The 14,465-nt window shown below is 55.7% G+C and overlaps 1 protein-coding gene, 1 long non-coding RNA gene and 1 other non-coding gene across 3 annotated transcripts in view; 1 reads left to right on the forward strand and 2 right to left on the reverse strand.

Annotated features, from left to right (window-relative positions):
* Window positions 1–14,465, forward strand: part of LOC134668106 (uncharacterized) — a 518,821-nt gene that overhangs the window by 373,987 nt on the left and 130,369 nt on the right. The gene's annotated exons all lie outside the window — the stretch shown is intronic.
* Window positions 784–14,465, reverse strand: part of LOC134667905 (semaphorin-5B) — a 55,196-nt gene continuing 41,514 nt past the window's right edge. The window contains exons 12-21 of the mRNA XM_063525318.1: window positions 13,989–14,144; window positions 13,428–13,631; window positions 12,615–12,863; window positions 11,240–11,316; window positions 10,781–10,991; window positions 5,620–5,787; window positions 4,846–4,989; window positions 4,073–4,189; window positions 2,865–3,010; window positions 784–2,310 (exon numbers count right to left, since the gene is read on the reverse strand). Coding sequence (XP_063381388.1) covers window positions 2,074–2,310; window positions 2,865–3,010; window positions 4,073–4,189; window positions 4,846–4,989; window positions 5,620–5,787; window positions 10,781–10,991; window positions 11,240–11,316; window positions 12,615–12,863; window positions 13,428–13,631; window positions 13,989–14,144 — 1,709 coding nt within the window. The 3' untranslated portion in view covers window positions 784–2,073. The remainder of the gene's footprint in view (window positions 2,311–2,864; window positions 3,011–4,072; window positions 4,190–4,845; window positions 4,990–5,619; window positions 5,788–10,780; window positions 10,992–11,239; window positions 11,317–12,614; window positions 12,864–13,427; window positions 13,632–13,988; window positions 14,145–14,465) is intronic.
* Window positions 3,503–3,594, reverse strand: LOC134671743 (U6atac minor spliceosomal RNA). Its single transcript, XR_010099269.1, has one exon. It is a non-coding gene; the product is annotated as a U6atac minor spliceosomal RNA (small nuclear RNA).

The following is a 14,465-nucleotide window of genomic DNA, read 5'->3' on the forward strand; positions in this document are numbered from 1 at the left end:
TCAAGCATCCAGACATATCCGAACATCCGAACAGCATTCTAAGACCTCAAGTGCAACGTTGACGGTAGGGACTGTTATTCTCGAAAATTAAATATTTTCAAACTAAATTCATAGACAAACAAAATGTAACAAAAATATTGTTTCATATAAAAATACAAAAATATATCGTGGAGCAGTTATCTCCGTGTACTACCGAAGGTATCAAAATAAAATAATAAAAAAAAACGACTCCTATGCAAAAGCGCATTTTTAGCACATCTTTGACATACAATCAGTCGCCTTACTAAATATATCCTAATTTTTTTCATATTTGTCTGAGGTAATTGCGTCCACGGAGTACAATGCGCTTTCTAATTACCAAAATCTCGAGTGCAAAAATAGGTGTAAGTATTCATCTTCTCTAGAATTGCACGTCACCTTTTCCATATTTTTGCTGTAAGTACATATGGCGCTAAGTCCGAATTACCTAATCGCACGTGTATCGTACAACATTTTACAGTTCATATGGCCCTGTAAATTTTGTAACTAACACTAAAGTAGTGCGTTAATTAGCACTTTACGTTCCTATTTCGAAAATTTACAGGGCCACATGAACTGTAAAATGTTGTACGACACACGTGCGAATAGGTAATTCGGACTTAGTATCGTTATGTACTAATTGTAGGTAATTCTACAGAATGCGAGTTTCCCTTCCGGACACAATTACCTCAGATCACCTTAAATACTAAAACACAAAATATAATAATATAAAATACTTCGACTCAACATGAGTCAAGCTAAATGTTGAGTTGTCAACATTCAAAATATAAGTAAAACTATAGTTTTCAGTTATAACTTGCGTATATAAAATCATTGTATGTATACATAATATCCCAAGGCACCTGAATTTGTACTAAGGACTATGTGTAAATATATATTTGATATAATATCTTATATAATTAATATTTACATTTAAATCTATCTTATTTACATGGCACATGATTGGCTTTGTCATATTGGAAATGCCTAGTTTTAGTAGAAATTATATTTACATTAGATTTTATATAAAAATAGATTATATTTATCAATTTTAATCACCATGGCACTGGATTTTTCATGAAATTCACTCATTCATTCATAACCGCTTATCACATTAACAATACAAGGAATCATTGAAACAACTTACACAAAATCTTTTTTAACAACCCGTAAGTAGTAGGGCAAATTCAAAATATTAAAGATAATTAAATGTCAAGATTTATTTTTTAACGGCATCAGTTGTTTCTAAAATACTTTTAGAAACATTCTTCGTTTCCAACAAGGATTGGCAAATAACACTATTTCTTATTATCTACTAATACCCATATTTAGGCACATAACGTCAAATCCCAACGGTTGTAATACAAAATTGTACACAACCAGTGTCATGTGTCTTCGCCAAACGGACACAAGGCTAATATTACCCCATAAAATATTCCCATCAGAGATCTAATAAAGCACTACGTCCTTGACATGGTCACGTTTCCGCCATATTTAGACTGCAATATAAAACTGAAGGCGTTTTTCTGTTCGTTTTTGTTGAAGCAGCTACAACAGCAGCGCGAAATAATATTCATCAAGTTTACCCGAGTTTTCAAGCAAGTCAAGTTTAGACTCGCGTCTAAATTCGAAATCGCTATTTATCCTGTAACAGTCATGCTTAGTACTGACTACCTGAGTCAACAAGTCATGAGCGTAAGTTATGACTATGAGTTAACTAAGGGTGGTAATCCACCTATCCAATTCCTTTGTGAAATTTTGCTTAATGTAAGAATGAGACGGCATGACACTGGACAGGGGTAATACCACTCTAAGGCCAAGCGCGCACTACAATTTTTTGTCGCGCGATAATTTTGTCGCAGAAATGCAACGTATGTGATTATAATTATGTCGGTGCGCGCACATGCGACAAGAAAATATGTATTACAGCGCGGTTTTAAAATCGTGTCGCAAAAATTTAAATCGCAGTGCGCGCATGCTCTGAGGCTGTCTCACTAAATAGACAAATTGTCTAAAATTGGAACCTAAACGGGTAGACCCGCGAGCTAAGGCTAGCTAATAAAACTTGTCCTCCTCACTGTCAAGGTTGTTCCTATTATTGGGCTGGTTGGAATGCCTCCGCAGCGTCCCCATGGAGTCGTATTCATTGGCGATGGCCTTGGGGTAGAGCTTGGGCGTGGTCGCGGTGTTGTTGTGGTTGTTCGCGTTGGAGATGTTGTTGCTTTTGGAGAGCAGGATGCCGCTCGAGTTGCCGATGCCCGTGAAGGATGGCTGGCGCTTTGCTTTGCGAGGCTGGAGCAAATGTAAACTAGTTGAGTCAGATTATTTGTGCGTTATGGTAACTTTCCGTTTCTAACCGCAGCTGCACTACCGGTACTGAACGCGTCGCTGTCATTGTCAATTTCCATAGTAAAATTGTCAGTAGTGCAGCTGTCGTTGGAAATGGAATGTTACCCTTACTGTACGTTGACATAATAACATTGGTAACTGATAGATATCACTTAAATCATAAAAAAATACGACTTTTTGCAGGCTAAAGCATGACTCACGCTAGACCGGGCCGGATCCGGGCCGGAGCTTCAGGCGCTTCGTTTTCTATGGAAAGCACCACGTGATCACCGATCAGCCGTCATAAAAATGACGTGTCGGACGCCTCGGCTCGGTCTAGCGTGAGTCATCCTTAATGCAGTTATTACACAGATGCGTATCCTCACGCCGCTCCGGTGTGTGAACGAGACAACACTGCACGTGTATATACATATGTTGTATGCGTGCGTGTCATGCGCGGATCCGCATCCAATGTGAAGACGCTCAAGTGAAAAAAATATTAAGACTAAAATACTTACAACATCTTTGAGCGGCACTGTGACATAGCTGTTCTGCTTGGCCGTAATGTAATGTGGGCTTGAAGGAACACGAGTCGACCGTCGCCACGGTAAGCGAGTACCGCGTCTTTGTATGTATATCACCCCCGCCAAGCAAGCTAGACAGCCTGAAACAAACAAAAATGAATATAGGGTCCATAAATTACGTCATCGATTTGTGACCCCCCCCCCCCCTAAAATCATCCAAAAATCATGCTGCGAAAGACCCCGTTTCCTCCTACGTCATGCTAACATCATCCGATGTTCAGACCCCCCCCCCCCCCCATTTGAAATGACGTAATTTATGAATAGCCCCTAGGTCATCACTAAAATTTTAAAGAATAAGTACAGAAATACTTAATACTGAGGGCAGAATCTCGAATCGATATAGGCAAGATATTGTAGATTTTCTTTTCTTCCTCTTTACACGACGATTTGCGGTCAAATAACTAGACACCGACTTAGGTACAAGAACATCAAAACTCGCGAAATAATATTGTTTGCTAGTTTTAAACAAATTCGATTAATATTTAAATAGATATCAAAAACATAAATATTTTATTGTCATCGAACACAAAAACCGCAACAAAACGTATAATTATGTAATTAATTTCCATAACAAAAAAATGTGGTCAAGATTGTGCCCTTAACCATTTTGTGTGTTCCATCCTTGTCAAGGGGAGTGCTAACCGTCTCTCCTTTCAATAGACACGGGCAGACACAGTGCGCATTTTCTTATATACTAACTCTAGTTAAAACTTCAATAGCGCGTTTTACGAAATTTGTTAAAAATATTAATAAAAGCAGAAATATTATAACATTTTCTCGCATACCGTACAAGAGTAGAGCTTTAAGAATTAAATATAATTATTTATTCAAAATTAATATAGTTAATATTGGTGAAAATCCAGATCGTAACGAAATTCAACCCAACTTGACTCGTTGGCGCCATCTGTCGATAATGTTGCGTAACTAATAAAGTGAAGGTCAAGAGCACAGGCAAATACAACATTCAAAATTAATAATGTCATTTAAAGCGATTGAAACCCAAAACATTGTACTAGACAACTAGACGTTTATTGTCTCTACGAAAAATAAATATATATTTTTTGCGCTCTTTCAATTTAAATATAAATTTTCACATCGTAAACTTTATGCCTTGACAATAAGCTGCAATATATATTTCTTACCCATAACGAAGGCGGCTACAACGCAGCCAACAATGCCTCCTACGCTGAGCGAGTCTCCCGCTCTCACGAACGACGCCATCTCGACGCTGTCGCTGTACGCGGGCAGCGCGTATAGTTCTGTGAACAAACATGTCTTTGAGAGGGTGAAAAGTAGATGGCGTTGCACTCTAATATGTATGAATGCTGGTGGGCCATACTGAAAGTTTCTGGATTCTGATATATGAGACGACCTATTTTTTCTAAGTGCCCTGTCCAGGAATTTTCAGTATGCCCTAAGTATTTTATGTATGTATGTATTTAAGTATGTGTATAGTTACTATATTGTACATAGAAATAAAAACACGAGAAACACAGTAAGTAAGTAACACTTGATTATACGGGAGAGAGAAATACAGGTATTCTTTGCCTCGGACGAAGCTCGTTTTTACTAATCGAGTAACTTTGCGCAGCATTTATTTTTTTCGATATGGCTCGATACTGTGTGGCGGAATCAGGAAATTATATGTGTATTTTTTACAAGAGGTTTTGTTCAAACGGGCGTTGTAACTGGTACCGTGCAGTGGCGTGTCTCACTCCGCGATTTCGTCCCTTTGCAACAGGTAGCTAAAAGTACATCCGCTCCACACCAATTTTGGTGGCTAGCCATAAGCCGCGCGTGGCGCTGTCGCCACCTAGCAGCCATATCTATCCTGATCGTAACAGACGCGTTTTGTTAGCGAGTGAGTCTTCTGTACCTAGTACTATTATTTACTCTGTGCTGGTACAGAACTAACCATTGCTCATGTCGTCGCTGTCGCAGGGGGCCACCTGCAGCATGGTGCCGGCGCAGGCGCCGCTGTCGCAGCTGCGGCGCCGTGTCCGTTCGTTATTCTCGCACTCGCTCCATTCGCCCCAAGCGCTCCAGTTGCCTTCCGATTCTGAATAAAAAAACGTCAGGTATTACTAAGTCCTTACCTAAACATTTCCAATCCGGTCAAAAGCATTATTAACATCAACTAAAGGAGAAAGGGGGCGGCGTCTGGGTTAAATATAAAAAAGATGATGTGATTCGTTTGCGGTTAATGCCAGCCACAGGTCATCTCGACCCCAAGATGAAGTATAAGACAAATCGCGGTAACCGGTAGTAATATAGTGTGATTATCAGTATCCGTTGCGTCCAGGTCTAGGACTTTTACTTACTAAAATGGTTTCTAAGGATGAACATGGGCTGTAGTGTTTAATGGTGTACAACGCAACTCATTAATTTTGATCATAGGGTTGTATTCCATCTGCCAAATGTCTTGGTCCAATGTTATTGCGTCTTACTATTTAAGGCCCACTTGCACCATATCACTAACCCGGGGTTAACCAGTTAAACTTGGCGTTACCACGGTTACTAGTACAATTTGACACTAGGTTAACGGTTTAACCGCTTAGTCCCGGGTTAGTGGAATGGTGCAAGTGGGCATAATTAAGCAAAATGTGAGACAAAATTGGTACACATTGGACAGGTGCAAACCACCTATAGCCAGTCAAGAGTCAAAATGAGTGTAACAGTAGTTTAGTACCTGCGCACGGCAGCACACAGACGCGGGTCTCTAGCGCGGCGCCCGCGTCGGCGCAGCCCTCGCGCGAGCGGCACGTGCGCGTGCGCGAGCGCCGCCCGGCCGAGCCGCAGCCCGCGCTGCCGTCGCTGCTAGTGCAAGGGCTCCACTCCGACCAGCACGACCATTCACCTGGAACAAATGTGAATTATAGCAGGCGGGGCTCACTCCGCGTGTTCGTCGCTTTGCTACAGGTAGCTACAAGTACATCCGTCCCACAACAGTTTTGGTGACTAGCCATAAGCCGCGCGTGGCGCTGTCGTCATCTAGCGGTCATATCTGTCCTAACCTAATCGTAATAGACGCGTTTTGTTAGAGAGTGAATCTTCTGTACCTAGTACTATTATTTATTCTGCGACTATAGGTTTGTCGCGTAATTTAGAGAAAGTCTCCGACCGTCGACAGGGGAGAGTTTGAAGATTAGAGAGCAGCTAATAAGGGTGATATTCCACCTGTCCAATTTCTCTGTCCAATCTGTATTTTGTCTAATATTTTGCTCAACAACTTAATATTTTGCTGAGAGAGTGCGAAGAATGACATTGGAAAAAAAATTGGACAGATCTAATACCAGATGCCACCCCAAGCGAACGCGAGCTAGGTGAAATATAGGTGCGTACCGGAGCAGGCGTGGACGTTGCAAGCGCGGAGCATGTCGGGCGCGCCGGCGCAGGGCGGGCGGCGGCAGCGGCGGCGCCGCGCCTGCTGCCCGCCCCCGCACGGCGCCGAGCACGCGCCCCACGCGCCCAGCGGGTCGCAGTACCGTAATATAGGTGCGTACCGGAGCAGGCGTGGACGTTGCAGGCGCGGAGCATGTCGGGCGCGCCGGCGCAGGGCGGGCGGCGGCAGCGGCGGCGCCGCGCCTGCTGCCCGCCCCCGCACGGCGCCGAGCACGCGCCCCACGCGCCCAGCGGGTCGCAGTACCGTAATATAGGTGCGTACCGGAGCAGGCGTGGACGTTGCAGGCGCGGAGCATGTCGGGCGCGCCGGCGCAGGGCGGGCGGCGGCAGCGGCGGCGCCGCGCCTGCTGCCCGCCCCCGCACGGCGCCGAGCACGCGCCCCACGCGCCCAGCGGGTCGCAGTACCGTAATATAGGTGCGTACCGGAGCAGGCGTGGACGTTGCAGGCGCGGAGCATGTCGGGCGCGCCGGCGCAGGGCGGGCGGCGGCAGCGGCGGCGCCGCGCCTGCTGCCCGCCCCCGCACGGCGCCGAGCACGCGCCCCACGCGCCCAGCGGGTCGCAGTACCGTAATATAGGTGCGTACCGGAGCAGGCGTGGACGTTGCAGGCGCGGAGCATGTCGGGCGCGCCGGCGCAGGGCGGGCGGCGGCAGCGGCGGCGCCGCGCCTGCTGCCCGCCCCCGCACGGCGCCGAGCACGCGCCCCACGCGCCCAGCGGGTCGCAGTACCGTAATATAGGTGCGTACCGGAGCAGGCGTGGACGTTGCAGGCGCGGAGCATGTCGGGCGCGCCGGCGCAGGGCGGGCGGCGGCAGCGGCGGCGCCGCGCCTGCTGCCCGCCCCCGCACGGCGCCGAGCACGCGCCCCACGCGCCCAGCGGGTCGCAGTACCGTAATATAGGTGCGTACCGGAGCAGGCGTGGACGTTGCAGGCGCGGAGCATGTCGGGCGCGCCGGCGCAGGGCGGGCGGCGGCAGCGGCGGCGCCGCGCCTGCTGCCCGCCCCCGCACGGCGCCGAGCACGCGCCCCACGCGCCCAGCGGGTCGCAGTACCGTAATATAGGTGCGTACCGGAGCAGGCGTGGACGTTGCAGGCGCGGAGCATGTCGGGCGCGCCGGCGCAGGGCGGGCGGCGGCAGCGGCGGCGCCGCGCCTGCTGCCCGCCCCCGCACGGCGCCGAGCACGCGCCCCACGCGCCCAGCGGGTCGCAGTACCGTAATATAGGTGCGTACCGGAGCAGGCGTGGACGTTGCAGGCGCGGAGCATGTCGGGCGCGCCGGCGCAGGGCGGGCGGCGGCAGCGGCGGCGCCGCGCCTGCTGCCCGCCCCCGCACGGCGCCGAGCACGCGCCCCACGCGCCCAGCGGGTCGCAGTACCGTAATATAGGTGCGTACCGGAGCAGGCGTGGACGTTGCAGGCGCGGAGCATGTCGGGCGCGCCGGCGCAGGGCGGGCGGCGGCAGCGGCGGCGCCGCGCCTGCTGCCCGCCCCCGCACGGCGCCGAGCACGCGCCCCACGCGCCCAGCGGGTCGCAGTACCGTAATATAGGTGCGTACCGGAGCAGGCGTGGACGTTGCAGGCGCGGAGCATGTCGGGCGCGCCGGCGCAGGGCGGGCGGCGGCAGCGGCGGCGCCGCGCCTGCTGCCCGCCCCCGCACGGCGCCGAGCACGCGCCCCACGCGCCCAGCGGGTCGCAGTACCGTAATATAGGTGCGTACCGGAGCAGGCGTGGACGTTGCAGGCGCGGAGCATGTCGGGCGCGCCGGCGCAGGGCGGGCGGCGGCAGCGGCGGCGCCGCGCCTGCTGCCCGCCCCCGCACGGCGCCGAGCACGCGCCCCACGCGCCCAGCGGGTCGCAGTACCGTAATATAGGTGCGTACCGGAGCAGGCGTGGACGTTGCAGGCGCGGAGCATGTCGGGCGCGCCGGCGCAGGGCGGGCGGCGGCAGCGGCGGCGCCGCGCCTGCTGCCCGCCCCCGCACGGCGCCGAGCACGCGCCCCACGCGCCCAGCGGGTCGCAGTACCGTAATATAGGTGCGTACCGGAGCAGGCGTGGACGTTGCAGGCGCGGAGCATGTCGGGCGCGCCGGCGCAGGGCGGGCGGCGGCAGCGGCGGCGCCGCGCCTGCTGCCCGCCCCCGCACGGCGCCGAGCACGCGCCCCACGCGCCCAGCGGGTCGCAGTACCGTAATATAGGTGCGTACCGGAGCAGGCGTGGACGTTGCAGGCGCGGAGCATGTCGGGCGCGCCGGCGCAGGGCGGGCGGCGGCAGCGGCGGCGCCGCGCCTGCTGCCCGCCCCCGCACGGCGCCGAGCACGCGCCCCACGCGCCCAGCGGGTCGCAGTACCGTAATATAGGTGCGTACCGGAGCAGGCGTGGACGTTGCAGGCGCGGAGCATGTCGGGCGCGCCGGCGCAGGGCGGGCGGCGGCAGCGGCGGCGCCGCGCCTGCTGCCCGCCCCCGCACGGCGCCGAGCACGCGCCCCACGCGCCCAGCGGGTCGCAGTACCGTAATATAGGTGCGTACCGGAGCAGGCGTGGACGTTGCAGGCGCGGAGCATGTCGGGCGCGCCGGCGCAGGGCGGGCGGCGGCAGCGGCGGCGCCGCGCCTGCTGCCCGCCCCCGCACGGCGCCGAGCACGCGCCCCACGCGCCCAGCGGGTCGCAGTACCGTAATATAGGTGCGTACCGGAGCAGGCGTGGACGTTGCAGGCGCGGAGCATGTCGGGCGCGCCGGCGCAGGGCGGGCGGCGGCAGCGGCGGCGCCGCGCCTGCTGCCCGCCCCCGCACGGCGCCGAGCACGCGCCCCACGCGCCCAGCGGGTCGCAGTACCGTAATATAGGTGCGTACCGGAGCAGGCGTGGACGTTGCAGGCGCGGAGCATGTCGGGCGCGCCGGCGCAGGGCGGGCGGCGGCAGCGGCGGCGCCGCGCCTGCTGCCCGCCCCCGCACGGCGCCGAGCACGCGCCCCACGCGCCCAGCGGGTCGCAGTACCGTAATATAGGTGCGTACCGGAGCAGGCGTGGACGTTGCAGGCGCGGAGCATGTCGGGCGCGCCGGCGCAGGGCGGGCGGCGGCAGCGGCGGCGCCGCGCCTGCTGCCCGCCCCCGCACGGCGCCGAGCACGCGCCCCACGCGCCCAGCGGGTCGCAGTACCGTAATATAGGTGCGTACCGGAGCAGGCGTGGACGTTGCAGGCGCGGAGCATGTCGGGCGCGCCGGCGCAGGGCGGGCGGCGGCAGCGGCGGCGCCGCGCCTGCTGCCCGCCCCCGCACGGCGCCGAGCACGCGCCCCACGCGCCCAGCGGGTCGCAGTACCGTAATATAGGTGCGTACCGGAGCAGGCGTGGACGTTGCAGGCGCGGAGCATGTCGGGCGCGCCGGCGCAGGGCGGGCGGCGGCAGCGGCGGCGCCGCGCCTGCTGCCCGCCCCCGCACGGCGCCGAGCACGCGCCCCACGCGCCCAGCGGGTCGCAGTACCGTAATATAGGTGCGTACCGGAGCAGGCGTGGACGTTGCAGGCGCGGAGCATGTCGGGCGCGCCGGCGCAGGGCGGGCGGCGGCAGCGGCGGCGCCGCGCCTGCTGCCCGCCCCCGCACGGCGCCGAGCACGCGCCCCACGCGCCCAGCGGGTCGCAGTACCGTAATATAGGTGCGTACCGGAGCAGGCGTGGACGTTGCAGGCGCGGAGCATGTCGGGCGCGCCGGCGCAGGGCGGGCGGCGGCAGCGGCGGCGCCGCGCCTGCTGCCCGCCCCCGCACGGCGCCGAGCACGCGCCCCACGCGCCCAGCGGGTCGCAGTACCGTAATATAGGTGCGTACCGGAGCAGGCGTGGACGTTGCAGGCGCGGAGCATGTCGGGCGCGCCGGCGCAGGGCGGGCGGCGGCAGCGGCGGCGCCGCGCCTGCTGCCCGCCCCCGCACGGCGCCGAGCACGCGCCCCACGCGCCCAGCGGGTCGCAGTACCGTAATATAGGTGCGTACCGGAGCAGGCGTGGACGTTGCAGGCGCGGAGCATGTCGGGCGCGCCGGCGCAGGGCGGGCGGCGGCAGCGGCGGCGCCGCGCCTGCTGCCCGCCCCCGCACGGCGCCGAGCACGCGCCCCACGCGCCCAGCGGGTCGCAGTACCGTAATATAGGTGCGTACCGGAGCAGGCGTGGACGTTGCAGGCGCGGAGCATGTCGGGCGCGCCGGCGCAGGGCGGGCGGCGGCAGCGGCGGCGCCGCGCCTGCTGCCCGCCCCCGCACGGCGCCGAGCACGCGCCCCACGCGCCCAGCGGGTCGCAGTACCGTAATATAGGTGCGTACCGGAGCAGGCGTGGACGTTGCAGGCGCGGAGCATGTCGGGCGCGCCGGCGCAGGGCGGGCGGCGGCAGCGGCGGCGCCGCGCCTGCTGCCCGCCCCCGCACGGCGCCGAGCACGCGCCCCACGCGCCCAGCGGGTCGCAGTACCGTAATATAGGTGCGTACCGGAGCAGGCGTGGACGTTGCAGGCGCGGAGCATGTCGGGCGCGCCGGCGCAGGGCGGGCGGCGGCAGCGGCGGCGCCGCGCCTGCTGCCCGCCCCCGCACGGCGCCGAGCACGCGCCCCACGCGCCCCACGGCTCCCAGCCCGCGTCGTCCGCCGACACGCACAAGCCCAGCGGGTCGCAGTACCGCTCCTCCTCGCGGGCCAGCGTCAACTGAGGGGACAAAACGAACGTGTTAATAAAACAAATGATTTATTTTGTCTTCATACACGCAGACAGAAACGGTTACTCTGTTGCAATGATGATAGATAGCTTCGTTAAAGGCGACGGGGATACCCGCCATAATCGACGGAAACTGACAACATACATTTTATATTTATTGAAATAAATGCAGCGTGCTTTTGGGTTATATTTAAATAACACTAAATAATTTTAGACTATGTATTTCTTTAAATCCTTACTTTTACTTGTTCCGGAGAAGGCGCCTTACACGAGAATTTGAATCTCTTTTCAGTGTAGCTACCGTCCGAAGCATTACCTGTGAAAGTAAATATTTTTTCGTCAGTATGAGATTTAATCAAGACAGGTCAGTAAAATACGTCTACGACAAACTCCCTTAAGTCCACTCTGGATCCTTCCAGCCCTGTTCTACCTATCCTACTACTGTTGTATAGTTTCTCTTACCCGGTATCTGCACCCAAGGCGTCCAGGCCGTGCCCTTCCTGATCTCGCAGGGGCGCATGTCGCAGACCTGGCGGTCCACCTTGCCGCCCTCGCAGTCGGCGCCGCCGTACTTGGGCTCGGGGTTGGTGCAGGTCCACTCTGGATCCTTCCGGCCCTATCCTACCTATCCTACTCTTTTATAGTTTCTCTTACCCGGTATCTGCACCCAGGGCGTCCAGGCCGTGCCCTTCCTAATCTCGCAGGGGCGCATGTCGCAGACCTGGCGGTCCACCTTGCCGCCCTCGCAGTCGGCGCCGCCGTACTTGGGCTCGGGGTTGGTGCAGGTCCACTCTGGATCCTTCCGGCCCTATCCTACCTATCCTACTCTTTTATAGTTTCTCTTACCCGGTATCTGCACCCAGGGCGTCCAGGCCGTGCCCTTCCTGATCTCGCAGGGGCGCATGTCGCAGACCTGGCGGTCCACCTTGCCGCCCTCGCAGTCGGCGCCGCCGTACTTGGGCTCGGGGTTGGTGCAGGTCCACTCTGGATCCTTCCGGCCCTATCCTACCTATCCTACTCTTTTATAGTTTCTCTTACCCGGTATCTGCACCCAGGGCGTCCAGGCCGTGCCCTTCCTGATCTCGCAGGGGCGCATGTCGCAGACCTGGCGGTCCACCTTGCCGCCCTCGCAGTCGGCGCCGCCGTACTTGGGCTCGGGGTTGGTGCAGGTCCACTCTGGATCCTTCCGGCCCTATCCTACCTATCCTACTCTTTTATAGTTTCTCTTACCCGGTATCTGCACCCAGGGCGTCCAGGCCGTGCCCTTCCTGATCTCGCAGGGGCGCATGTCGCAGACCTGGCGGTCCACCTTGCCGCCCTCGCAGTCGGCGCCGCCGTACTTGGGCTCGGGGTTGGTGCAGGTCCACTCTGGATCCTTCCGGCCCTATCCTACCTATCCTACTCTTTTATAGTTTCTCTTACCCGGTATCTGCACCCAGGGCGTCCAGGCCGTGCCCTTCCTGATCTCGCAGGGGCGCATGTCGCAGACCTGGCGGTCCACCTTGCCGCCCTCGCAGTCGGCGCCGCCGTACTTGGGCTCGGGGTTGGTGCAGGTCCACTCTGGATCCTTCCGGCCCTATCCTACCTATCCTACTCTTTTATAGTTTCTCTTACCCGGTATCTGCACCCAGGGCGTCCAGGCCGTGCCCTTCCTGATCTCGCAGGGGCGCATGTCGCAGACCTGGCGGTCCACCTTGCCGCCCTCGCAGTCGGCGCCGCCGTACTTGGGCTCGGGGTTGGTGCAGGTCCGCTTGCGCTCCTTCCAGCCCGCCGAGGGCCCGCAGCCCGGCCCGCCGGCCGCCGTGCACGCCGACCAGGGACCCCAGGCCGACCAGCCACCGTCTACGGGGGCTAGCGCTGGATCTGAAAAATTACACACTTTAGGTTATTCTATTCTGAATACACACTTGACAGAGTCATCGCATCGAATAAAAATCACATTCCATTTCCAACTGCAGCTGCAATACTGTTCATTTTCTAGGGCAAATTGACAATGACAGCGACACGTTTCCATAGTAAAATGAACAGTATTGCAGCTGCAGTTGGAAATGGAATGTCACTTTAAATATTAGCAACATACACTTTTGAAAGGTAAGATGGGCGACACACCAGGCATACAAGGGACAAGCGGATCCCCTACAATTTGTATCGTTCCTAATATAACGATCTAAAAAATTGTGTAAATATGTTAGAAGGAACCAAAACTTCAAATATTAGGGACTTTAAATCGAAACCACATCGTCACAGTCAAAAAGATATAATTATATAAAATACTGGTATTTTATTAGTATCAGAGTAAACGTGGAAGGAAAGCTATTCTAAACAAATGTTGACATTGTAAAACACGAGTGTACTTATGCGAGTATTTTACAAGGACAGGAGTTAAAAATGCGTGACCGTCCGGGAAGAGGTAGTTATGTCACTCACCGGGACAGGGCGGCAGGTTGTTGCAGTAGAGGTCGTTGGTGTCCTGTCCGACGCACACGCGGCCGCCATGCTTGGGCTCGGGCGCGGTGCAGGCGCGGCGCCGCGACTTGACGGCGATGCCGCACGACGCCGAGCACTCCGACCAGCCCGACCACGCCGACCAGCCGCCGTGCACCGTGCAGTTCGTTACCGATATACTTGCACCTGGAAACATCGGAAATGTAATAAAACCCTGGTGAAACATCGACGGGTCGTTAGTGCCGCCTCTAAAGGTGAACGTGTCAAGAGTTTTCATTATAGTTTTATTTAACGCCAGTCGCCATCTTGCAGTTCATTGCCCAATACTAGAAAACAACATTGACACGATACCTCTGGCTGGAAAAAGTCATAAACGAGTAAGATATAGGATGCACAACATCTATGATTCATTATTGAAGTGCAATGTTACTTTACTACTTTAATTTTTAGTTATCTGTTTCTTGACACTAATATGGGCATATCCTTATAAAATTATAAGAATAAGACAAATTACATTTCGTGTGTGACTATTACTATAGTTACCTTCACACGTCCGCCCGCCGTTCACCGGTTTGGGGTTGTCACATTTTCTCGTGCGACACATGCACATGTCGGGTTTCTCATCCCCATACACCGAGTGCGAGGTTCCGTCCTGCATGCAGGGCTCCCATTGCGACCACGACGACCAGCCGCCGTCCACTGCACCAATAACGAAACTTGAATAATTGGAAGTTATCTAAGGCCACACCAAGGATTCAACAACGATCTCCATTAGTTGCCCATATAGCGCGCTAATTCGCATCCGCGGAACTTCCGCATTATTTGCAACATCTGCATCCGCATAAAATCTATGCAGAGCTTATGCGGATGCGGATGTCGAAGAAGTCGGTACAGGAACGTCTTAGCGGCGGCGTAAGTGCTAGGTAATTTCGTCATTTATACCTATAGCGAAATCGTTTAGATCCAGAAAAGTCGGCCAAGTTACTGTTTATCTTCTATCTATACATATAATAAAGCTGT

Source organism: Cydia fagiglandana, chromosome 1, assembly GCF_963556715.1.
Source record: "Cydia fagiglandana chromosome 1, ilCydFagi1.1, whole genome shotgun sequence".
In the NCBI taxonomy this organism is placed as follows: Eukaryota; Metazoa; Arthropoda; class Insecta; order Lepidoptera; family Tortricidae; genus Cydia; species Cydia fagiglandana.